At 38.5% G+C, this 27,110-nt stretch overlaps 1 protein-coding gene across 1 annotated transcript; it reads right to left on the reverse strand.

The window, feature by feature from the left end:
- Positions 1–12,159: 12,159 nt before the first annotated feature.
- On the reverse strand, positions 12,160–26,893 carry LOC128509375 (zinc finger protein 239-like). The gene is made up of 2 exons (XM_053481091.1): positions 26,709–26,893; positions 12,160–14,082 (listed from the first exon to the last, which is right to left on the reverse strand). The coding sequence occupies exon 2, from the start codon at positions 14,046–14,048 to the stop codon at positions 12,912–12,914; it is 1,137 nt and encodes a 378-aa protein (XP_053337066.1). The 5' UTR covers positions 14,049–14,082; positions 26,709–26,893; the 3' UTR covers positions 12,160–12,911.
- Between the last annotated feature and the right edge of the window lie 217 nt (positions 26,894–27,110).

The raw sequence follows: 27,110 nt of genomic DNA on the forward strand, positions 1-27,110 counted from the left end.
AAGGCAGCCACAATCATCAATTCCTTGGGTATTGGAGATAATTAATCAGTATAGCCAGTATAGTGGGTACAAAATAAACCTGGGGAAATCCCAAGCCATGTTTTTAAATGCCCCACAGAATGTTAATTTACAGTGTCCCTTTCGGATCACTGACTCTGAGTTTCTTTATTTGGGCATACACATAACCCCTGACTTAAAGGATTTATTCTCCAAGAATTATTCACCCTTAATGACAAAACTCAAACAGGATATGAATAGGTGGACTTCTTTGCCAATTTCTTTTTTTGGAAGAATTAGCACAATTAAAATGAATGTGCTTCCACGTTTACTTTATTTATTTCAGTGCATACCCTGCTATTTGAATTCTAACTTTTTTAAGGGTCTGAATACAGCCATCAGTAAGTTTATATGGAATAATAAAAAACCCAGGATTAAATTCACTTCTCTCCTCAAGCCAAGGGAGTGTGGAGGCGGATCTTTGCCTAACATACAGCTTTACTACTGGGCTGCTCAAATCAAACAAATGCTTAGATGGTTTTCAAATGATACAGGCTCTTTATGGGTCACTATGGAATCTTTTGCATGTGCCCCGAGAACATTAACATCTCTTCCATTTATTAATAATTTTAAGGAGATCCGACCAGTTGTTGAAAACTTTTTGTTATTAAATACTCTTTTGGCTTGGGAAGATGTCAAAAAATATCTCCGCCTCCCCGGGAATTTGACCATGCAATCCCCAATTATTTTGAACCCCGACTTTCCTGCTTCCTTGGCTAATATTGGCCTTCGGTCCTGGGTGGAGAAAGGTGTTTTTAATTTAGCCAATTTATTTACAGATAATGTTGTCAAATCTTTCGAGACACTTAGATTGGATTATAAACTTCCTAGAACAGATTTTTTTAAATTTCTCCAGTTACGTCACTTTATTCAATCTGAAATGAGACAGGGCAAAATCCGCTTTGAATTGTCCGATATTGAGAATCATCTCCTTCTTCCAGGGGCTTTGAAGGGTCAGATTTCCTATCTGTATGGCTCCCTTTTATCAGAAACCTCTTCACCTTTGAATCCTTTAAGAAAGATTTGGGAAAAGGATATGGGCCGATCATTCACTGATGATGAATGGCTCTCTATATGTGAGGAGGTTTTTCACAAATCAACTTCAATTTCTGTGCATGAGCAAAACTTAAAATTTATATATAGAACATATCTCACTCCTGTACGCCTCCACAAAATGTATCCAAATGTATCTCAGCTGTGTTTTAAATGTAATTCAGAAACGGGAACATTGATGCATCTATTCTGGGAGTGTAAGAAAATTAATACTTTTTGGCATGAAGTGCATGATCTGGTTGAGAAAATACTGGCTAGAAAATTCACTATGTCTCCAATTATATACCTGTTAAATTGTAAAATATCGCTAGGTCTTTCTTCTGATTTAAATTGTTTATTAAATTTCATTACTTATCTGGCAAAGAAATGTATACTTATCTTATGGTCATCATCTCGTGTACCAACTTTAAAGATGTGTTTGGCACAAGTGAGTAATCTTCTACCATTGGAAAAACTTACATATGACTTACAGAACAAATCTGATCTATTCTGGCGGATATGGGCCCCTTTGTGGGATCTACTTGAACAATCATGACTCTCTCTTTCTTTTATGTTCTCTTTTACTGAACTGTTTTCCCCTTGGGTGTTTCCATGTTCACTCTTATATTAACAAATTATTGTTTGTGTTTAAATGTTTGCTGTGGGTGTTGATTGTATATTGATCTGGCTCTGTTTTTTTTTTTTTTTTTTGTTAAATATAAATAAAAATATAATAAAAAAAAAAAAAATGCACTGTTATCCAAAACATTTAAACATCTTTAGTTATCTTAAGTGAAATGAAAATTCCATTAATTTCATTTGGACTTAAACTGAGGTTTCAAACTGTCTTAAACAATGATGCCCCTGCACCCTACAACTTGCTGCTTAGTGCAGCAGGTGAACAAAATGATCAGATCATGATCTGTTAACTGTTACTTAGCAATGGCCAAATTAACATATAAATTAATAAGGCAATTGGTTGTACAGTCACATAAGGCAACAACAGCATTGTGTTTTAAGTTTTGATTGGAGCAAAAATCGTTCTTTTTTTGTCAGTTTTCCATTGCTGAACAGAGAGGAGACGCATTTTATATGGGTTTTATGTTTTTATATGGGTTTCAGATTGTTTATATAGACTCACAAGTTAAATGGTTTAGAACAGTTTTGGGTTTATTTTGTCTTTTGCTTACTTTTTTCCCTCCTGTTCTTTTCTTTGTTGTACTGCTTGAGGATGTCATATACCTCATTTCCACTACACTGGTGCTCGGCCGGTGCTGGACTGGGAACCGGCCCGCATTTACACTAGACAGGAGCTCAGCGGGAGCTGCATGATATGTCACAGGCCACGCCCACTAAACAGAAACGACCATGGCCGAAGTTAGTTTACTGGTTATTCTCAAAACTATGAAAATGTATTTCAGTATCCAAAGGCAGCTTATTCAGCATGTTATAACTGCTGAAAGAGATCGAGATAGACAACTAGCCTATTCACTATTTGGTCGGTTGTTCGTGTGAAGCCTATATTAGTTCTTTTCTTATTTTCTTATACACTTTTTTTCTTAAAGCACTTTCCAATTTTTGCTGAATCTCGGCAGATGTCCAAATTGCTAAAAGCGCTTTTGTTTCGTCCGCACTCCAGATTAACGGACTTTGAGTCTCCGCCATTTTTTTTTTTTACGCTCCGGTTCGGTGCTTATTTTAGGGCACTGGCACCATTTTTTTCTGTAGAAAAGTGCGGCACTGGTTCAAAAATTGGGAACCGGCACGGGAACCAGAGCAGTGGAAAAGGGGTAATAGATGCTATTATGAAGTGTGTCATAAAAGGACTCTGGCACAAACATACTACATTCTCCTGCAATAGATCGTCAAGATCCGTGTTGAGTTAGATACAAAGTAAGATGTGCTAGATTAAAAAAAGATAATAAATCTTTTTTTATGTAAAAACTAGACTAGCTAAGTTAATCACGATTTGGGCTAAGTTATACAATCATTCCTACACAGCTGCATAATAAAAAGCGAAAAAATATAACCCTCTCCTAAATGAAATATTTTCATTTTATCAGGACATGACTGATATCAACACACTGGAGGCCACAACAATGGGGATCTACTATATGTTGCCAGGCGGACTTCCAGCAGTGACTGTTCTGATGTAGGAGTAATACTCGAGGGTGATTCTTGATTCGCTGTTCGCTCAACGGACGATGCCATCTCCACTACACTCCATCTTGCCCTCACACACTTGGACAAGAAGGACGCATACGTTCGAATGCTGTACATAGACTTCAGCTCAGCATTCAACACTATCATCCCCCAACAACTGATCGGGAAGCTGAGCCTGTTGGGCCTGAACACCTCCCTCTGCAACTGGATCCTAGACTTTCTGACCGGAAGGCCTCAGTCAGTACGGATCGGGAACTGCACCTCCAGCACCACCACACTGAGCACTGGGGCCCCACAAGGCTGTGTGCTCAGTCCCCTGCTGTTCACACTGCTGACTCACGACTGTGTAGCAACACACAGTTCAAATCACATCATTAAGTTCGCTGATGACACGACCGTGGTGGGTCTCATTAGCAAGAACGACGAGTCAGCGTACAGAGAGGAAGTGCAGAGGCTAACGGACTGGTGCAACAACAACAACCTGTCTCTGAATGTTGACAAGACAAAAAAAATGGTTGTTGACTTCAGGAGGACACGAGGCGACCATTCTCCGCTGAGCATCAACGGCTCCTCTGTGGAGATTGTCGAAAACACTAAATTCCTGGGTGTCCACCTGGAGAAGGACCTCAACTGGTCCCTCAACACCAGCTCCCTACACAAGAAAGCCCAACAGCGCCTCTTCTTTCTGAGAAGACTGAGAAAGGCCCAGCTTCCACCACCGATCCTGATCACCTTCTATAGAGGGACTATCGAGAGCATCCTGAGCGGCTGCATCACTGTCTGGTTTGGGAATTGTGCCATATCGGACCGCAAAACCCTACAGCGGATAGTAAGGACAGCGGAGAAGATCATTGGGGTCTCTCTTCCCTCCATTGAAGACATCTACACCACACGCTGCATCCGCAAAGCCAACAGCATTGTGGCTGATCGGACACACCCCTCTCACACACACTTCACACTCCTGCCATCTGGAAAAAGGTACCGAAGCATTCGGGCACACACATCCAGACTGTGCAACAGCTTTTTTCCACAAGCCATCCGTCTCCTCAACAAAAAGGGACTGAACTGATAAGCACACACACACACACACACACACACACACAAACATTATCACTCAGCTTAACTCAACTACATCAATACATCAAAACACTGAGACTGGACTGACTAATCAACACAAGCGCAGACACACTGACCCACACAAACTATCGTACACACATCTGTAAATGCCTCACTGTTTATCTCTTCTGCACAATATTCATTACTTTTTGCACAAATATCAATTCTTGCTGCTATGTTTTACTACCTCAACACCATATTTTATGTTCTGATATGTCGTTGTTGTCGCACTGTCACTTTGTTGTTGCTCGTTTTGCACATTTGCACGTGCACTTTATGTTGTTGTCTGTTGTCTGGAAAAAACCTGTAGATAGTTTTTTAGTTAGTTAGTCTTTAGTTAGTTTTTTTGTTAATTTATGTTGTAATTTATGTTAGGAATATCTGTCTTGTCTCTGCTAGCCAGCGAACTAGGCCTCCTAGCTAGCTAGTTTAGCTTCTCTGTTAATTTATGTTGTAAGTTTATGTTGCATGTAGCACCTTGGTCCTGGAGGAACGTTGTTTCGTTTCACTGTGTACTAACTGTATATGGTTGAAGTGACAATAAAGCCTACTTGAACTTGAACTTAAGATGTCATTAGTAAAAAAAATTCCTGGACTGAGTGGTTTGACTGGTTCTCTCGCCGAAGTTAAGGTTTCTGATGTTGTGCAGTTGTAATTACTTTTAAAATTTGCATATGTAATTAACAGAGGTGGAAAGTAATAAATTACATTTACTCGCATTACTGTAATTGAGTAGATTTTTTGTGTACTTCTACTTTTAAAGTAGTTTTTAAAATCTGTAATTTTACTTTTACTTAAGTATGTTTTGTTTAAAGTATTGTACTTCACTACATTTTAAATTATATTCACTACTGAGTAAAAAATAAATGAATGAAAATAAAAAATATTACAAAAAATACAAAAGGGAAGGGAAAAAATTGCACCCCGGAAACCACTGCCCTGATTGATTGATGGGCGTGGAGAACAAACGCACTAAATTCACAAGAACGATGGAGACGGACAAAACAGATGTCAGTGATGCAGACACAGCTGAAAGTAAATTGCCAACAAATTCTTATGAAGCAAACCCCTGGTCATATTTAAGCGACCACTTTGATTTCAAGCACAGCAAAGAAAACAGATTTATTATGCAAGGGTGTTCCATCCCCCATCCAACCCCCGCTATTTAAAAAAAGTAACTCTGAGTAAAATTTTAATGAGCTACTTTTTACTTTTAGTTGAGTAGATTTTTAAAAGGGTGACTTTACTTGTACTTTAGTGAAAGTTCAGTACTTTTACTTAAGTACAAAATTTTATTACTCTTTCCACCTCTGGTGATTAATATTCCATATGCTGTTTTACCATTGTAATTCCTAGTTATCTGCATGTTTGTTGTTTTTATTTTGTTTGGCTATATTTTATATATTGCAGAATAATCTTTGCATTGTTGCATAGCGCCTTACCGTAAATTTGTTCAGTGCATTTCTTGTTCAGGGAGTTGTGTAAACTATAATATTTTCAAAACTTAAAAATACTAAAATGCAGTTTTTCAGCTTGGTGACATCAATTTGCTACATTTTTGTGTCATTTTAACTTTGCCCTTTTAATGTACGGACACCTGCTGTTAATGGAGGATCTTGATTAAAGGTTTTGAAACAAAACTGTCATTGTTTTTTTACGTGGTGGGAAAAGGTTAAGTTGCTATATTATGATTGATCAGGAAAATAATACTTTCAAATTAGACAACAAAATGAATACTTGCTAAAAATGTAATTAGAATTTATTTTGTTCATATAAGAATTTATTTTAAATATGAACATATAAAGGTTTATAGATTCATTTTTGATAGTTATAATTCATTAATTCAATTTGATATTTCTTTAAAAATTTTGAAAACATTGGACTAACAAATGAGCTCAAATAACAAGTGATTAAATTATGTTGGAATAAAAAAAAGAACAGATTGGGTTAGAATAAAGTGATAACATGGTGTTGGGGAAAATAATCAACTAGTTTAACTTACTTTATTCCCAGCCCTAGTCTAATGTCACACAAACTAATCACACAGACTGAGCTCTTATGGCATTTTATTAACCTATCTGGACTCGAACGACATGTGCAGTGTTTCCCACACACATAGTATAAATGAAATGAGCTGCTGAGAAAGGGCTGCCATTATTTTATTTATTTTTTTAACGCTAACTCGAACTGATCTTTGCACTGAACCATATACACCCACACACAAAAGTGAGACACCTCTAATTAAAAAAAAAAAAAACATTTTAGTATATCTTCTCAAATGACAATACTATAGAAATGAAACATGGATATATTTTAGAGTAGTCAATTCACCGCTTGTATAACAGTATATATTTACTGTCCTCTGAAAATAACTCAACATACAGCCATTATTGTCAAAATAGCTGGTAACAAAATTGATTGCGCACTAAGTGATAACAGCTGTACCTTTTGAACATGATGAATATGACATGTGATTTAACATGGTTAATGTGTTTGTCAGTGGCCAAGTATGTCTACAGACCTGAACCATATTGAGCACTTGTGGGGCGTCCTTAAGCGGAAAGTGTCAGAGCGCCATGTGTCTAACATCCAGCAGCTCCGTGATATCATTATAGATAGATAACGATTGTCCTCACACAAAATAGACACTTTGGGTAAAGTTTTGACGTTCACATAGGGGGGTACTTATTTTTGTTGCCAGTTACTTAGACAATAAAATCTGCTTGTTGAGTTATTGTTAGAGGACAGTAAATCTGTACTGTCCTACAAGCAGCACATTGACTGCTCTGACGTATATCCAATTTCCATTTTCATAGTATTGTACCTTGAGAACATATAATAAAATGTTTTGTGAGATACTGTTTGTAAATGTAGAAGACATTTTAATACTTTACAGCACCTGGCTGAATAATATAAGATCACTTCATCTAAAGACCGTTATATAAAAAAAGCCAATTTGAAAGTTTATGTTTATGTTATTTTAATAAATAACTTGAATGTGTTACAAATGCCTACTTCATAAGTCATAAACAACTGCAAAATTAAATACATCAATAAATAAAAATATGCATGCTTTTCAGTATTTGATCACCCTGTGATTTTGCAAGTTCTCTTACTTAGAAATCGTGGAGGGGTCTACAATTTTCAGCATAGGTGCATTTCCACTGTGAGAGACAGAATCTAAAAATAAAAATCCGGAAATCACATTGTATGATTTTTTAAAACTATTTATTTGTGAATTACTGTGTCAAATAAGTATTTGATCACTTGCTTATCAGCCAGATTTCTGACCCCCAAAGACCTGTTATTTTGCTTTTAAATAGTCCAGCTACACTCTGCTCATGATTCTAAATTAGTAGCACCTGTTTGAGGTCATGAGCTGTAATAAAGACACCTGTGCACCCCACAATCAGCCAAAGTCTAAGTAGCCACAAAACCAAAGAACTGTCAAAAGACACATGATACAAAATTGTAGACCTTCACAAAGCTGGAAAGGGCTATGGGGCAATTGCCAAGCAGCTGGGTGAAAAAAGAACAACTGTTGGAGCAACTGTCAGAAAATGGAAGAAGCTAATGATGACTGTCAATGTCCCTCGGACTGGGGCCCCACTGAAGATCTCTCCTCGTGGGGTATCAATATGGCTAAGAATGGTGAAGAATTAGCCCAGAACTACACAGGAGGAGCTGGTCAATGGCGTGAAGAGAGTTGGGACCATTGTTTCCAAGACTACTATCAGTAATACACTAAGACATCATGGTTTCAAATCTTGCAACGCACAGAAGGTTCCCATGCTCAAGTCAGCCCATGTCCAGGCCCATCTGAAGTGTGTCAGGGACCATCTGGATGATCCAGAGAAGTCATGGGAGTAAGTCCTGTGGTCAGATGAGACCAAAGTAAAATTTTTTGGTCTTAACTCCATTCACCATGTTTGGAGGAAGAAGAATGATGAGTATTGTTCCAATAATACCATACCTACAGTGAAGCATAGGGCTGGAAGCATCATGCTCTGGGGGTGTTTTTCTGCACAGGACAGGAAGACTGCAATGTATTAAGGAGAGGATGAACGGGGTCATGCATTGTGATATATTGGGCAAAACCTCCTTTCCTCAGTCTGAGCATTAAAGATGGGTCGTGGCTGGGTCTTCCAACATGACAATGACACAAAGCACACAGCAGGAAAACCAAGGAGTGGCTCCATAAGAAGCATATCAAGGTTCTGGAGTGGCCTAGCCAGTCTCCAGACCTAAGTCCATTAGAAAATCTTTGAAGGGAGCTGAAACTCCGTGTTGCTCAGCGAAAACCCCGTTGCCCCGAAACCTGACAGATCTAGAGAAGATCTGTATGGAGGAGTGGGGCAAAATCCCTCCTGCAGAGTGTGCAAACCTGGTGAAGAACTACGGTACATAGAACACTATATACTTATATATATATATATAAAATTATGTTCAAAATCGTGTTAGTGATTGGTTGGTTTGTCACAACGATTATCCTTTCATTCTTGCTAATACTCTTTTATCGCGCAACACACCTGACACTTTTTTCCACCCATTCCAACCTGCTTGTCACCTGACCCACCTCCTTTGAACACTCTCCGTTGATCTGGACAGTTTACCCTAATTACTAAAAATCCTGCACCTTCTTTACCTATGCTCTCTGTAGCTCACCGTTCCTCTTGGGTCCCTCTCATTCACACACATGTATTCAGTCTTACCACCACAGCATACCTCCACCTCTCCAAATTTTCCTCCACCTTTTCTCTGCTCTCGCTACAAAGCACAATGTCATCTGCAAACATCATTGTCCATGGAGACTCCTGTCTTACCTCATCTGTCATCCTGTCCATCACCAGAGCAAACAAAAAGGGACTTAAAGCCAATCCTTGATGCAAACCCACCTCCCCCTGAACTCTTCTGTCACACCTACAGCACATTTCACCACTGTCTTACAGCTTTCATACATGTCCTGCACCACTCTAACATCATCTCTGCCACTCCAAACTCCCGCATATAACATCACAGCTCTTCTCTCGGCACGCTGTCGTACGCTTTCTCTAAATCTACAAAGACACAATGCAACTCTTTATTACCTTCTCTGTACTTCTCCACCAGTGAAATTAATTTTAATAAGTAAAAAAGCAGAATAAATTTTGCCGAGAAATGACGTTTTTAATGACACAATCAAATAGTAACCCGCATAGAGTGAGAGGCGCACACTTTATGCAGCAAACATGTCAGCAGTGTGGAAGCACTTTAAAGTGTCAGAGAAAAAGGCAAAAATGGCCGTTACAAAAACTTACAGCACTAAGTTTAATTTATTACTTAAAATCAAGACACCCTAAACATCATGCAGAGTACGAGAAAGACACAGCGGCGGCTACGGCAACAGCGAAAAGGAAAGTAGCTCCTCCCAGTCCTAGGACACCCACTCCATCTGTGGCTGACTTCTTAGAAAAGGCAAAAAAGTTTGCCAATGACAGTGCCAAAGCTAAAGGTATTACTAAAAGGAAAATGGAATTCATCGCATTGGATGATCAACCATTCTCTGTTGTAGAGGATGTTGGATTTCGCAGGCTTATAGACCATATTGAGCCCGTTACACCATGCCTAGTAGACGGCATTTCTCAGACGTGTGCTTACCTGAGATGTATCACGTCCATGAGCTCTTAGCTACAGATATTGCAGCCCTCAGCTTTACGACTGATATTTGGAGCTTGGATGTGAGCCCCACCAGTATGCCGAGTTTAACTGCGCAGTGGATCGAAACAGATTTTAAGCTACAAAAGATTGCTAAACAAGAGTTTAGAGGGTCCCATACAGCTATAGCCATATCCGAGGCGTTCGCCTGTGATGGCGATAGGCAGGAAAATTGTTGGCCATTTTAAACATTGACCGCTTGCCTATGCGCACCTATAATCTATCCAAGAACAGGTTAGAACGCCACAAAAACGTTTCCAACCAGATTTGAGCACAAGGTGGAACAGTACATATTATATGCTGGAAATCCTTTTTGTGCAAAAGCGAGTCTTGGCGACATACATAGCAGATCATGACCTTCCCGCGACATTCACTGCATACCAGTGGGTGTTTATTAGAGAACGTTCTCTCTCTTCTTGCCCCCTTTAAGAGATAAGCTCATCTGATGCATCTGTGGCAGACGTCATACCTTTACTTGCAGCACTAAAGCGTCTATTAAACAAAGAGGCTGAAACAGACCACGGAGTGAAAACAACTAAAAGTGCACCTCACTCAGAACCCCTGTACTGCATCGCGACTGTGCTTGATCCAAGATATAAAGATCATTACTTGGATGTGGGGAAAAAGCTGCGCACACGAGAAATGATCCAGGCCGAGTTGGATTTGGAAAAGCCGCTAGGTGATGGAGACGGTCAGGTGATGCACAGCGCAGTAAATGAAAAACAGTGCAAAGAGTAAACAGGCTCGTACTACAGATGAGCCACGCACAGTCTCGCTGTCTGACATGTTTGATGAGATCCTCCAAGAGAATAACCCATTTGCAAGACAGAGGACAAGCTCAACCGCTCAACAGTTAGGTGGTTATCCCTCAGAAGTCCCCATCCCCAGGAGCAATAACCCACTCGAATTTTGGAGGACCAATCAAGGCCGCTTTCCCAACCTGGCGCAGATGGCACGCAGGTAGGCTACTTCTATGGAAAATTAATGTAAGATTTTATTTATATTTTGGATAATGGTAACACTTTATAAGTAGTTTCTATTTTTTAACATTACCTAACAATGAAAAACCCTTATTAAAAGCATTTAATAATCTTAATGTTAACATTTACTAATACAGTATTAAAACTAAGCATCACATTTTTAATTTTTGAATTAAAAAGTATCAAAAGTGGTAGGCCTATTAAAATAGCTAATGCACTTATACTAACATGAACTAAATATTTTTTATTATTTTACATTAACGAAGATTAATAAATACCACAACAAATGTATTGCTCATTGTTAGTTAATGCAATAATGTTAACAAAAGGAAACATTGTAAAGTGTTACTACCTATATTTTCTATTATGTATTTTGTGAAAATTTAACTATTTTTAGTGTAATAAAATAGTAGGCCTACACTGGGTTTCAACCACTTCATTATCTTGAAGACATTGTTCGTTTTGAAATGAGCAACTGTCAGAAAACTGCAATAAAAATTTTAACTATTCTGGAGGTACTTGTCTGCTCCATGCACAAGCACCGACAGCGAGAGACTGTTTAGTGCTGCATCTCATGTCATTGATGAGAAGAGGAACCGACTTTCATGTGAGAAAGCAGAGAAGCTACTTTTCATAAAGAAGAACCTGCCACTTTTCCAGAAGAAGTAGGCTAAGTAGGCTTATGTTTAGGACAGTTATTCATTTGTTGTGGGTTCATCCACATTTTTCGCACTATTCGATGCACATTTGTTGTTGTAGACATACAGAGTTACATTCTTTTAGCAGTCAGTTATAGGCCAAACATAGGCTATTTGTATTTTTGTTATTTGATTTATTTCTCTGAAAGGCAACACAAAAGAGTAAAAAGCAAATTTTTACTATTTAATAAATAATTAATATAAATTGGCAAAATAAATGAAAAAAAATACTAAACACCGCGGTTCGGTATTCGGCCAAGCATTTCATTATTATTTGGCTTCGGCCAAGAATTTCATTTTGGTGCATCCCTAGCAGTTATGTGGCAAAAAGTCAATAAAAACCACAGTAGTATTTAGTATTCAATAGTGTTTAATAGTGACCCAGCAGTTCAGTCTTTAGAGTACAACACTGCCTCCAGGGCTCATATAGGAGACAATCATATAGACACATTTTTCTCATATATACAGACTCCCACAAATTTTCCTTTTAATTTTTTTTTTTTCATTTTTGTAATGCTGCTTTGAGACAATGACCATTGTTAAAAGCGCTATATAAATAAAATTGAATTGAATTTATATGATTCCTCACTTTACCCTGATTCACCCATCACTCTGGAATTAACAATCTGGAATTATCAGGCCACATGACCTTTTTCCATTGCTCCAATGTCAAATCGTAATGATCCCCAGCAAATTCAAGTCTTTCTGATGGTTCTTACTATCAAGTGTTTTTTTTTTTTATGGGGACACAGCTGTTTAGTCCCAATTCTGTGAGTTGTCATCACATTGTGTGTATGGAAAGGCTTTCTTTCCTTCCACTATTAAACATACCATTTTTTGTTGTTGTTGATTTTATAAAAGTGTTTATATGGTCTCAATTCATGATTTTTTTTCCCAATATTTCTTCCAAAAAGTTGATGGTTCATCACTATCCTTCCAAGTATTTATATTTCTTTATGGTTTCTTAATCCTTTTTAAAAATTTCATATCTCTTCAGTTGTTTTTTTAGCTTGATGCAGCGCAATAAATTGACCCTTCTGATAAACTGTTGACAGGCAGTATATTTAGGAGTGACTGCAGTGCATACAACACGTCCCATATTGAGATTTATATGGAAAGCACTGGTGTCTTCTGAATCTGCATGTTTAAAACTCTTCCCACACTGTGAGCACTAATTTGGCTTTTCTCCAGTGTGAATACGCTGGTGTGTTTGCAGGTAACATGCCTGTGTAAAACTTTTTCCACACTGTGAGCAGTAATACGGCTTATCTCCTGTGTGAATGCGCTCGTGTTTTTGGAGAGAACTAGCTGCAGTAAAACTCTTCCCACACCGTAAGCAGCGATACGGCTTCTCTCCTGTGTGAATGCGCTGGTGTGTTTGAAAATTAGCAGCTGCAGTAAAACTCTTCCCACACCGTAAGCAGCAATACGGCTTCTCTCCTGTGTGTATGCGCTGGTGTGTTTGTAGGTGACCTGCCTGTGCAAAACTCGTTCCACACTGTGTGCAGTGATATGGCTTCTCTCCAGTGTGAATGCGCTCGTGTGTTTGGAGAGAACTAGCTGCAGTAAAACTCTTCCCGCACTGTGAGCAGGAATACCGCTTTTCTCCGGTATGAATGCGCTGGTGTGTTTGAAAACTAGTAGCTGAAGTAAAACTCTTCCCACACTGTGTGCAGTGGTACGGCTTCTCTCCAGTGTGAACGCGCTGGTGTGTTTGTAGATGACCTGCCTGTGTAAAACTCTTCCCACACTGTGAGCAGTGATACGGCTTCTCTCCTGTGTGAATGCGCTGGTGTGTTTGGAGGGAACTAGCTGAGGTAAAACTCTTCCCACACTGTGAGCAGTAATACGGCTTCTCTCCTGTGTGAATGCGCTGGTGTGTCTGCAGGTGACCTATCTGTGTAAAACTCATCCCACACTGTGTGCAGTGATACGGCTTATCTCCAGTATGAATGCGCTGGTGTGTTTGCAGAGAACTAGAAGTAGAAAAACTCTTCCCACACTGTGTGCAGTAATAAGGCTTCTCTCCTGTGTGAATACGCTGGTGTTTTCGTAGGTCACCAGCCCTTGTAAAACTCTTCCCACACTGTGCGCAGTGATACGGCTTCTCTCCTGTGTGAATGCGCTGATGTCTTTTCAGACGACTTGGGTTACTAAATCTCTTCCCACAACCTGAACACTGGTAATTTTGGTTCTTCATTTCTTCATGATATGTCTTACGATGTGCAGATAATGTTTTCTTAGTACTTCCTTTAAATGCCATATCTTGAAGTGTTTTTGGAGGTAAATTCAAGTGCAGAGAACACATCAGGGGCAAGAGAAGACTTGGAAAAATGTGTTATCTGGGGAAAAAAAAAATGATTATTTTCACATGGGCAGTACCCAAGAATATTAAGTTTTTTATTTTAAGTAAAGCATTTTTTTATTAATTATTTATTAACAAGATCAAGAATGCTTTTTTTTACAAATCTGTTTCTTAGGCTGACTGTCTATGATATGTGAAAGTGGTCAGATTGAATTTGGCTCTGTTCAGACTAGTGTTGGAAACAAGTCTGACTAAAAACTTGGCTCTGGACAGTTTATAATTTTTCAACAGGGAGGGATACAAAGAGATGCAGACAATCTAAAACATTTTATTTTGTGTTTAAAAGCACGTGTATACAGTGCGCATGTACTGTTTCTTATAACACGTGTGCACGCCTGTAAAGCATTAGTGTTAGAGGTTAAAAATCCATTTTCTCCATCTCTGTCGTTAAGTGTATGCGTTATGTGTGCGCGCGGGCGTAATTTGAAACCGTGCCAGTTCACACATTCTCTCACGCCTTACAGTATCACCTAGACCTTCACATTTAGAGACAAAGGCACAGCCTGGCCTTGAGATTAGCATTAACATTTACTTTAGGACCCTACCCACTGGTCAGGAAGTCCTTAACACTAGAAGTGACGAGCAGTGGTCATTTGACCGCAAGGGGGTAAAAAAAAAATAAAAAATACTTCACACTATCAAATTCCAGGACCCTCCTTTTATGACTTTTTTCTAGTTCTGTGAGCTTAATCACCCTGTATGCTTACATTTTCAAAATCGCACCAGTAAAAGCCAGTATAAAGCTATTTTGCTCTTATTTACGTGAAATTGCTGACAGCTGTGCGCCGGATATGCCGTTTCCTGCCTTTTACAACCTGCGATTCTCATTTCTCTCAGCAGATAGCGCAAGGGATCGCGCATACTATCTATGCGTCATTCAGTGCGTGTATGTAACTATCTTAGGTTTCATTATATATATATATATATATATATATAGGCTACGCTTCCGCGACATAGACAATTCGCCATTCATTTTGGCGTTGATAATCAACGATATTTTACAAGGACATTTAGGGGATTTCGCTTTACTTAATTTTATAACGTTTTAAGAAAATTCATTAGTTTGTTCATTTTGTTAGAAGCTTCCGTGAAATTATCTCTAAAACAATATTGTTTTACATATTACATATGTAATGACCCCTTTCAAGGATATAACGCCTCATTATTGAATTTAAATAAATCAGATCTACCACAGCAGATAATAAACTATGCTATGTTATAACCGAAGCAAACACCACGATTATGCCTCGTTTCCTAACCGGCGGGAACGTGGTTTACTTGGCCGCGGTGTATTACAGTGGTTACTTAATCGGAATGTAGATTCTACCGTCGCGGCGCTCAGCGGTAGCATTTGGCTTTGTGTGTTTGCTGGCTTTTACCGCTGAGTGGCGCTATATAACTACAGACTTGACGCCTCATGCCTTAGTTCATTCTCTGATGGATTAATGAGACACTGAGTTTTAGAACTGCACGTAGTAGCGGATAAAATCAAGTAAAACCTTGTAGTTAAACAAATTTATAATCACAGAACTACAATTACAGTAAAAATGTAGAATTCAAATTAAATTAAATCTTATTAGGATCAAATTTAAACAAAAATGTTAACAGTGAGCCTTTAGATTTTATCACGTGTAATTAGAAAAGACGCATGTAGGGTTTTGTGTCGTCTTATATCTTGTGTTCTTTAAATTTGTATTAGATTTATTAACTGAAATAAATGACCATAAAATTAAAACATTGTCAGGATGTTGTACTGCGTCAGCTGATGTTGGTTATTCAGCCCCGCTTGTGTTTTTGCGTTATTATAAGAATGAAATGCAGTAGACTGTTATGATTTGTAACGGGTTCGACCCATATTACCCAAACGACTCAGTTCAGATGTAAGTAAATGAATAGAAAGTAAATGGCTGTGCTGTTTGGGGGAGGGACGTGCTAATGATTTGGTTCAGCTGAAAATTGTTAGGCACATCAGTCACTTAACCCCCAATAAAAGGTATTTGATTGTTATGATAGTTGTAATATAACAGATGCACACTGAATACCAAACCTAAACCAGGCACCAGGATTAATAAAACAAGATGGCCCCATACCCGTTTTTTTCTATAAAAATACCAAAGAATATTGTGTATAGACTGATTAAAAACAATGCAATTTACGCTATTATAAGAAAAATCTCAAGTTCTTCCATTCCAAGAATTGAAAAAGGTAACTGTCAACTTTAGAATCTAGAATCCAGAAGATTAAAATTACACATCACTGAAAGTCAGCCTCAGATTCAAGAGGTTTTTAAAGTGGGGAGAAGTGCATTTCAGTTTCTCTGAATGTATAGGTGACAACAGCTGATTCACACCTGCACTATAGTATAATTCCTCGCGCTCGGGAAAACTATGCGTGCGGTTGAGCGCTGATTAGACTATAGAAAAATTAAAGCGGGGTTTTTTTTATTTAGACTATTAAAAAATTAACCTGCGTCTATTTTTAGGCGTGCCAGCTGCCAGGTTTTAGTTAGAAGTTTTTAATACAAATCTTATAATGCCCACATGACATGACGGAATAAGGCATGGCTGGTGATGATCTCGGGCTTGCACCCCGCGCAAGTATAAAATACTTGGGGTTTGTTGGGTTACAGTGGATTTTACTACGCGGTGTGAGTGCGACAGCCATCCGTCCACTCGCGCTGACTCTGCTCTCCGCAGATGGCCGGACCGCCCCCCCCCCACCTCTCACTCCTTTGAAGTCCCTTGGGCGCGTTCCATTTGCCCCACTTGCATGCCGCCCTTCCGCGTTGTTGCACGCGTGTTGCATACACAGCGCGTATTAAAATCCACTGTAGCCCAACAAACCCCCGAGTATTTTATAGCGCGGGGTGCAAGCCCGGGATCATTAGCAAGGATAGCTCACCAGTCGTGTGTAATTCCGCGGTCCCGCTGCTTCGCATGTCTGAAGGGAAGGCCGCTTAACTAGTGAGCAAAGTGCGATATTGATTTGGGCGCACGCCGTGAAAGGCTGAAAAAAATCGAAGTCCTGAGCCCAAGCCTCATTTCAATTAACAAATATTATAAGTAAAAAACAATAGCCCACGTTTAAAAACCGTTTATAAATTCTTTCCGACATGGGTTGGCCCGGTGTTATGCACAGAGCGCCGGGAGATTTCCTGAAGCTCCAAAATCGCGGGGCATTTTTTCTAAATAGACGCCATCTTTAATAACTAAATTAAAGACACGCATTCCTGCCTAAACAACTCTTAAAACTACACCTGTGACACAATAGCAGTAATATTTCGAACATTCTGCAGGATGATATTTGGAGAAAAGAAAGAATAATGAATAAACCAGTTGTTGGGTCAAAATAACCCAACCAGGTGTTCATTTGTAAACTACATCTCGTATGAGCCAACATGAGCAACCCAACAATGTGTTTAAAGTAGCCTACCTGAAATAATCTAGAACTTAAATAACAATAAACAGATACAAAGATACGCTTTATGACAGTCACTATTGTATTTACTGCAACAAGCGAAAATGTCACTTTGCACCACCTGGCGGCCATTTTACGAATGACTTTGAAATGCAACTGATTTATTTTGGCCGCTAACGTTTTTACACGGCGGTGAGCGCGACAGTAATCACCGTCGATATGCAAATGAGTCAAGCCGTCACAGAGTGGAAAGACTTTGAATCAGTTGCAGCGTTTTTTCAGTTACAACAAGCACAGCGATGAGTCCACGTTGTTTCACTGTTTATGACATAGTGACACTAAACAGCTGAACCACTTCACTTTTCCGTTTACCTCTGAGAAAAAAAGCTGTATTTAGTTTGTTTATATTTAGAGTAACACCTTCCAACCACCTCTCATAGTCTATTTTTAGTTTTAGTGATTTGGCAGAAACTAATTATCACTACATAAGTTTCATTCAGCTGAAACTAATTCTATACATGCAACAGAGAATGTAGATGCAGATTCCAAATGTATAAAGATGCATGCTCTCTCTCTCTCTATATATATATATATATATAAAATATTTGGTCTGTATCCAAACTCAGCGGTCACGGAGTGAAAAGACTTTGAAGCAGTTTATATATTAATCTAAGCTTGAACTTATCAACATTGTTTCATTCAGATTCCGCTTCAGTGTGTTTCTTAATCTTTCCCCATATGTGTGTGTGTATATATCAATCACCAACCCCCTCAGTAGTTTCCATTAATGTATGCTGATGTTTTGCAAGTATTTTTGCAAAACTATGGCACTCTCTTGAGAGGTGGTTGGAATGTGTTATTCATTTATTTATTCTATACAAGGGCACTAACTACACAGACCAAACTGTTACCTTATTGTATTCTTATACTCATCACTGTGCTTGTTGTAACTGAAAAAACGCTGGAACTGCTTCAGGGGAGGGGTGTGTGTGTGTGTGTGTGTGTGTGTGCGCGCGTGCGTGCGCTGCAGCCTGTGAATAAATACGCACAGCAGAGGGACAGAGACATGAGGGACATCTAATACCGTATTGTGTAGTGTCCCTTTTTCAGCGGATTTTTCTGCTACCGCTGATCAGTTTATCAACTTGTAATATATTAATTTTAGGAATAGATTAACATGACAGACATTTAGTTGAGGGGCGCTGCCCCTCTTGCCCCTGAATAGAGCCAGCCTGTTTAGTGACACACACACTATATATTAGATAGCATGCATCTTTATACATTTGAAATCTGCATCTACATTTTCTGTTGCATGTATAGAATTATAGTTTCAGCTGAAACTCATGTTCAATGGTGTTGGGGTACTGTAGTATGTAGTGATAATTAGTTTCTGCCAAATTATTAAAACTAAAAATAGACTATGGGAGGTGGTTGAAAGGTGTTACTCTGAATATAAACAAACAAAATACAGCTTTTTTTCTGAGAGGTAAACAGAAAAGAGAAGTTGTTCAGCTGTTTAGTGTCACTATGTCATAAACAGTGAAACAGCGTGGACTCATCGCTGTGCTTGTTGTAACTGAAAAAACGCTGCAACTGCTCCAAAGTCTTTCCACTCTGTGACCGCTGAAATCCGACACGACACTACGTTAGGCTACGTCTTGACTCATTTGCATATCGACGGTGATTAGATGTTGACCAAGGGCTCAGGGGAGGTGTGTGTGTGCGCCTACTTCGTGTACTTTTATAAAAATTCTAAATATAAACAAACAAAATACAGCTTTTTTTTTCTCAGAGGTAAACGGAAAAGTGAAGTTGTTCAGCTGTTTAGTGTCACTATGCAGATGTTACACTCAGTGTAGTTACCAAAATCTTTGATTTAGTTCTCATTCAGTGGCCACACATCACTTCCACATTTCCCTCGCTTTTATTACATGAGCATAAGCAGTGAAACATTCCGCAGGTTTATAATACACCGCGGCCAAGTGAACCACATTCCCGCCGATTAGGTGCGTGGTCCGTTGCCTAGCAACACTGAACGAAACGAGGCATAATCATGGTGTTTGCTTCGGTTATGACATACCATAGTTTATTACCTGCTGTGATAGATCTGATTTATTCAAATTTAATATAGTTTTGGCGATAATTTCACGGAAGCGAGTTCAGGACTAAATCGCTGCTCCGAGACGTTCAGAAGCTTCAAACAGAATGAACAAACTAATAAATTTTCTCCATACGATATAAAATTAAGTAGAGCTTTCCTTTTTGTTATAGTAAGAAGCCCCTAGATGGACAAAGAAGAAAGAAAAAACGGCAGAAAAAAAGTCATGCCAAAAACTTTGGGTTATAATGCAAAACACGACTTGTTTTTTTTCTGCCGTTTTTTCCCTCTTCCTTTGTCCCCTTAGAGACTCTGTAGTAGGTTTTCTCAGTTGAATATGACAAAAAGATACCGCTGATTATCAACACGGGAATAAATGGCGGATTGTCCAAGTGCAAGTCGATCTTGGAGCTAAACTATTTGCTTTGGCTGAAGGCGCCATCTAGCGATCATTGTGTGTCAGCAGCAGCTTCCCATTCAAAATAGGCGGTCAAATGACCGATGAACCGCGTTATAAGTAGGTGACACTAGCGCTGTGCTTTTAGTGTTAAAGACAAAAAGTCTCAGACATCTGGGCTACCAGACTTATCTTAGAATGTCACCATCTTTACCTCCAAATGTAAAACCCAATGTACATAACTTTTACATTATATATAATTACGTTGGAAGCTAGATTAAACATTCTATAAATTTGTAATCCGACACTAGTAGCCCAAATCTGACAATGTTGACCTATCTGCATTGGTTGCGGTGGTAATGATACCAGAGGCTTGCATGCTGCACAAAATTTTCTAATTTTTCAATCTGTTTCTGTAAATTTCCTTCTCGCTTTACTTGTGCTGATGGATCCCACCCAAAGTGTTAGACATTTAACTGTCCTCTGTACTGTGCTCCAATTTCAAAACTGTTAAGATTCTGGAAAGGCAGTAGCGCTGCACGTGGTAGAAAATTTTAATCGACTTTGTGTGTCTTACTAAAACTTTGCATAATCAGTTAGAATTGCGGAACTAGAAACGTGTGTACGTTCAAGAAAGAAGATGATGCTCAGAGAGTAATGGCCTTGATCTATGAACGTTGACAGAAATTCAGTCCCAGAAGATGTAACTCGCTCACACATCAGCACATCACAGACCAGCTCTGCCGTTGCTTGTCACATTGTGTTTTATGAGTTGTAATGATGAATATAGGATATAAGGCACTGTGTGGATGGAGGGTTTCCTCTCTCTTGCAGATGTTTTGCGGTGTGTGTAACAGATGTCCTTTTGACACCATTGATCATTATTTCTACTACATTTTCCAATCTCTGAAAAAGAATACTTAGGGAACGTCCATCTCCTGGCTCAGATCCAATTTGACCGTTATTATCATTCTCAAAATATTATTCTGTGGCCTTCTAAATTTTACAGTAATAAATAGATTTTGTTACCTTAATAAAATGACAAAAAATACACTATAATTTAAGTTTACTTCACTAGTAGAAATTAGTATATGACTAACAATTATATTTTTAACATGCATTTAATATTTTTGATACAATTCAATCCAAATATTTGGTAATGGAGTAATTATACTGATTAGTTTAAGAACTACAATTATCACTCATTCCAACTCAATATTCTTTATGTTTAACAAGAAAAACTTAAATAATTAAGTAAACTGCCCTGTGCAAGTGCTCGAAGAAAGTCTTATGTGACATGTATCTATGTATGTATGTATAATTTTTTTTTATTATTATTATTTTTTTAATATGTAACTTATTTACTGTTTTTTGCTCTCATTTTTTTTTTAAATATTTTTTATATTTCTTAAAATGTTTTATTTTTTATCAGTTCTCCTACTTCCCCCAAAAGGCTCAGCCTTTTGCCAGGCCACAGTTGTAAATCAGAAACCTGTTTTTAATCTGTCTCGCCTGGTTAAATAAAGGTAAATAAATGAAATTAAAAAATCAGAGACAAGAAGCCAAGGATGTGAGAATGGACCTGAAGCACCTGAAACACTCCTTACAAATCCTGGTGAGTAGTGATGGGAAATTCGAATTATTTTAGTTACTCGGTTCTTTAAATCTCATTCATTTCGTTCTTTTGATCAGAAATAAATTAAAATGTTTTCAATAAAAATACTCCCAATACGTCTACATACACAAATTTTGGCTATAGTTCCAGTTATGAAAATATTACAGTGCAACTAAGGACATATTATAGTAAACAGAACGAGCAGGCTGTAAATGTGCGTACGCAGTAAAAAAATCTGATGTATGAAACACTGCGTACGCGGAATCCCAAGCATATCCTCTTTGTACATCCGAATTAACGTGAAATTGAGTGCACGTGCACGACCGCAAAACCCCTCCCTGCCTCCTCCCCCGTATAAATATGGTAATGACTCCACTTTGGCAAAACCAAACGAAAAAGCAATGGCAAGCAAGAAGAGAAACTTCACAGAATGTGAATTAGAGGTGCTCCTATCAGAGGTAGATCGGAGAGAAAAAAAAAAAAAAAAAAAAAACTTAGCTGGAATACTATCTTTAAACACATCACTCTTTAAAAAGCCACCCATCGCACACCCTGCCACCTTGGAGCCACATCCCAGCCATGCTGTTTGTAAGGATGAATGAATCATGGGTTGACCCAGGACACCTTGCCACAATATTTGTTAGGCGCATTTGAGCATCACATATTATTTGCAGATTTATTGAATGGAAATGTTTCGAATTTACGTATGCAAATTCGTCTTCAGATCGCGCCTTTATAGCAATGTGCGTGTAGTCGATCGCTCTAAATACATTAGGAAAACAGGCGATCGCTGCAAATTGCGCTTTAATGTTTGGCTGGTCAACTGCATGGTATGGAAACCTTATATACCTGCTAGACATGCGGATGATCCCGTCCCATACAGCTGGCATTGCATGGCTCAAAGACTTAACCCTGAGCGGTCTGCCAGTTCCCTTTGGAAAGAACCAGTTGCCAGGAAACCAAGCGTTGTCAGCACCTGTAAGGGAACGGGTAATGCGTGGCTCCTCGAGGATAGCTGTTGAAAATCTGAAACGGCTAATAAGCCAGTCATCATCGTGGGCCAGAAAATCACTGTAATCCCTAAAAACGCATCCCTTCGGATTTGGCCACTGACAATGTCCTCTAATAAGGCCAACACTGCCATTGCCATAGACTAAGGGTTGTATACATTTGCAAATGCTTTTATATGTTCTAAATCACATAATTGATAGAGAAATATTGTGTCAATTAACCCATTTTATCAATTATAAATTAATAGCAATGTTTTTCACGTGTTGGTGCGATACTTTGTAGTGTGCAATTTAACATAATTGCCTCTAGGAGTCGCCAACGGAAATAAAACAAACACACAAGAAATACAGGTACGCCAGACATGAAGTTGGCGTGGAAGAACGCACATTCTCACGTTAATTTCACTGTTAGTAAATCCGTGATTAGTACTGTTAGTAAGCGTGAAAACTGGCGTAAGCAAAGTTTGTGTGTTCGTACGCAGCATTGATACATGAGGCCCCTGGTGTTCATTGTGATTTAGCTTGTTCGTTCCAACCAACAAACTGCTAAACTAAAGCGTGGTTAATACAGACACTTAAAATCTGGTGTAAAAGGAGAGATTTAACACCGAGCAGCAGCGCGTGCATGTCCGGGTTTCCTTCGGATTTCTCGCTGTAACTGGCCGTGGTTTGTGCCGCAATATTTGAATTTCTCCTGCCGAATGCGGTGATTTTGCGCAGCCAACCACCACTGTGGCGAGGATATAAAACTAGCGTGTTCAAATAATTAACGCATGTGTAACAGTCCACCTCACACACTAAACCGCGAATCTGCTCGTTTCCGCCACTTTAAGGACGAAAAGCAGACCAAAGCAGGTTTAAACAGCAGAAATGAGGTGCAGTGTCCGTGCTCTGGCTGTGTTTAGACACCTGGCTCTGGAAGAGTTTTATCCGTTACTGTGAGTTTTTTTAACATGATTAAACACGGCACGCAGCAGTAGATGTTATCAAATAAATGTATTACGTACTGTACTAGAGCTAACTGAGCTGTACTAACTACAGCTGTGAAATATAAGGATTTAGTGAAAGTACAACATTTTTCTTAAAAGTATAATTGGGAGAAAGTAATATGAAATTAAAATATTGAAGTGAAATATGTTATGTATGTTGCGATATGTAAGCAAAAGAAACTAAAACTGATTGTTTTTACGCCGAGCATTACATGATCACAACTAAGCCAACGGTTTTTCTCTCTCCTGCGCTGTGAAATTGGCGGTAATCGTCTTCCCTGCTGGATCTTAGTGCTCATCTCTGGTATAATCACATATAGTATAACACTGTGACCATGTGTGCCCGTGTAAAACATTTTATTTTGTGTCCGTATGTGTACAGTGACCGTGTAAAGCAAAAGCAAGTCTCAGAGAGGTTAAAGATCCATTTTCTCTCTCTGCTCAAGGCTCAGCCTTCTTTGTGTCTGTCTCCGCGCGTTATTCACAGACACAAATGCACACACTCCTTGCTCTCCAAAGAAACACTGCTCTGTCGCAAATCTTTTCAAGGGTAAAGCGCAGGTTAATTTGTTTTATTTTTACTTTACAGCAGTGATTCAGTTAGTGTATCACTCAATCGAGTGTAAATAAGAGTTTGTTTATTTTTCCGATAAAACAGTGTTGGTGTTGTGTGCGTGCGTGAGTGAAGAGTGGAAGAGTAACTGTAAGACAAGAAGAGGGAGAGGGGAGTTTACTTTAGATTCACACACAGCGCCTGGACGCACATGCGAAAACACTAAACTGTCAATTTATTTTTACTTTTTTAAGGTAAAATGCAGGTTAATTTTTTTTTATTTTTACTTTATTTTTTGTGTTAATTATTTTTGTGTTTTGGGCTGTGGAACGAATAATATGAGTTTCCATTATTATTTGATGGAAAAGTCAAATTTGGTTTAAGAGTGTTTTGGAATAGGAGCCCACTTCCGGAACGAATTATGCTCGTAATCCAAGGTTCCACTGTATAGCACACTGCAAGGGCTTCAGTGATATTTCACATTGATTAAATGGTCTCCGAGTGAAACTACTGTCTTTTAATCCGACCATGCCTACTTCAATAAAAGGATGCAGGCTGCTTGTATTATGAAACTGTAAACAGTAATAAATGAAACAGGATCAAGTCAGGATGTGGTATATTGTACCTTTTTACTCCTTAGGTAAAATTTGCACAGTTTTAAAATGAAATTAACCTGCAGTTCTTCTAAGGACTCTGACTTTCACAGTCTTCTTTTTGTTTTCTCCCTTACAAACATGAAAGGTTTGCAGCAAGCTTTCAGCTCATTATTGGCAAAGAATTTAGTTTGCCAAAAATTGTCACAGGTTTGCCAGTGTTTTCTACTAGCAACACATTTCCAAAAACCTTCTGGCAATAATAAAAAGTCAGCTACTCCTAGTAAACATGTTCACCACTGGTTTGCACAAGTTTGCCAGTAGCAGCAAAATCCCAGCCATCTGGTAAGTTTGATGTTAAAAGGAAACACTGGCCTAAAGTTTGCATTCAACGACCAAAACCTCACACCAACAAGACAAAACTAACGCATAATTTTATTATTATTGCATACAAGTTGTGTTCTTATACTGATTGTTGTGCCCGAGTTTGTGAATCAAGGTTTAATGTTTAGGAAAAACTCTTAAATGAAAGTGCAAGTTATAGAGAATTACCTTGTAGTTTCGCAAACATGTTAAAATAATTTTGGGAGATTTGCATTTGTAAATAGGACCTTGCCTCAAATTTACCACAGCTGTTTGTCAAAAGCTTAATTTGTTTGTAAAGATGTTGCATGAAAAAACCCTTTCATTTTGTTTATTGTCTGCAAAGTGGTATCTTACATAATAAACTGCTGTCCTTACGCACATACACACATTATATCTAACATTTTACACTGTGCTGGAAAAACTAATGTTTGGAAATTTTTAATGATTGTGTACTGAACCATTAATTAAAAAACAATTAGGTAACCCCCCAGCGGGCACAACACATGTAATGTAGATCTAAAACTCCATGTGGATCCCACATTAATTTAGAACAGGTTTTCCACGTGCCTAAAACCACCAATCTACATTATTCTTCGCCCATTTCCACGTGGATATCACGTTGAAAATAATTTTGTACCACCTATTGATGGTTGCTGGATTTAATTTAACGCATATTTTGTATGCTTTTACATAAATGTGACAATCATTAATTAACATTAAACACACTCTTAAATAAAATAACGCATATGACGCGTCCAATGTGTTCTAAAGTTGAACACATGAGCCAAAATGTGTTCTAAAATGGCATTTTCAAAATGTGTTACTGATCGCCTAAATGCCACATCTGACTGGTAAGTAATTGAACAGTGCCTTGTGGTCGTGTCTTTGTTTTATATTAACACAATGATTGTATTGATAAATTGCAGTCCATGCATCTAAATTATACTAAACATTTTTGTCCTTTGACAGACAGTGTAGTAAAGGCGCATGATGTTACAGAAGCCTTTGCCCTCAGCACCATTGCCAATCGGTTACGAAATGCACCTAAGAGGAAAGAAAGGCTGGATGCAGTGTAATTTATTAAGTGTTAAGTAAATGTTTTTGTAATTTTGTTTCTTTTGCTGTTTGAGACAGTTGTCTATCTTCTCTTAGATGTTTTGTTTGTTTAATTAGTCTTTTAGTATTCACATTTTTATGTTATTTCAGTATTATGCACTACACCCAGTTTTTATGTGCATTTTGTAATATTTGTTTTAAAATATAAATAAATTATTAGTTATTACAACTTTTATGTGATGTGTGTCTGCTTTACACAGGATGTTGTAGACATTTTAAACTTTGCAGAATTTACGTTGAACACAACACGTATTTTCCATGGGCTAACATCCATGTCTTTTCCAAGTGGTAAAAAAAACACGAGGATTCCATGTGTCAAATCCACGTGGAATTCGACTTGCCTTTTACGCCTAAATTACCTGTCTTTTCCACGTGGTGAAAACACGTCTTTTCCACGTGGTTTCCACGAGTTTGTGCCCACTGGGCCCCCCGTTTTCAGCTGAACTTACCTCAGACACAACAAGTTTGGAGTTTCAATTCATCTCATCAAACAGTCTCTGTAAAAATCCGTCAGTAACATCTCAGTGTGGAGGCGATTATCAACATCACACAGCAAAACCTGAGGGAAAATATATAACGCTGACGTTAATTATTAATGCTGAGGTAAAATATCAAAGCAAGATGTTGAAGCGAATGAACAGCGTGAGTCGGCAGATAACGCAGGAAAAATACAAACCGTCCGCTAAGTCCGTTTATATTTCTTCCTTGATTTAACTGGCGGGTCGCAAACCGATGTGTCCAGGTGCATACCGCCACCTACTGTCCAGTGGGGTATTCCAGAAAGCTTGGTTAACGTCTTTTCTTTTTCTTGGTTTTTAACGGCGGCTGACACCAACTTAACCTTCTGTTCC

The sequence above is a fragment of the Clarias gariepinus genome, chromosome 21, assembly GCF_024256425.1.
Source record: "Clarias gariepinus isolate MV-2021 ecotype Netherlands chromosome 21, CGAR_prim_01v2, whole genome shotgun sequence".
Classification (NCBI taxonomy): domain Eukaryota; kingdom Metazoa; phylum Chordata; class Actinopteri; order Siluriformes; family Clariidae; genus Clarias; species Clarias gariepinus.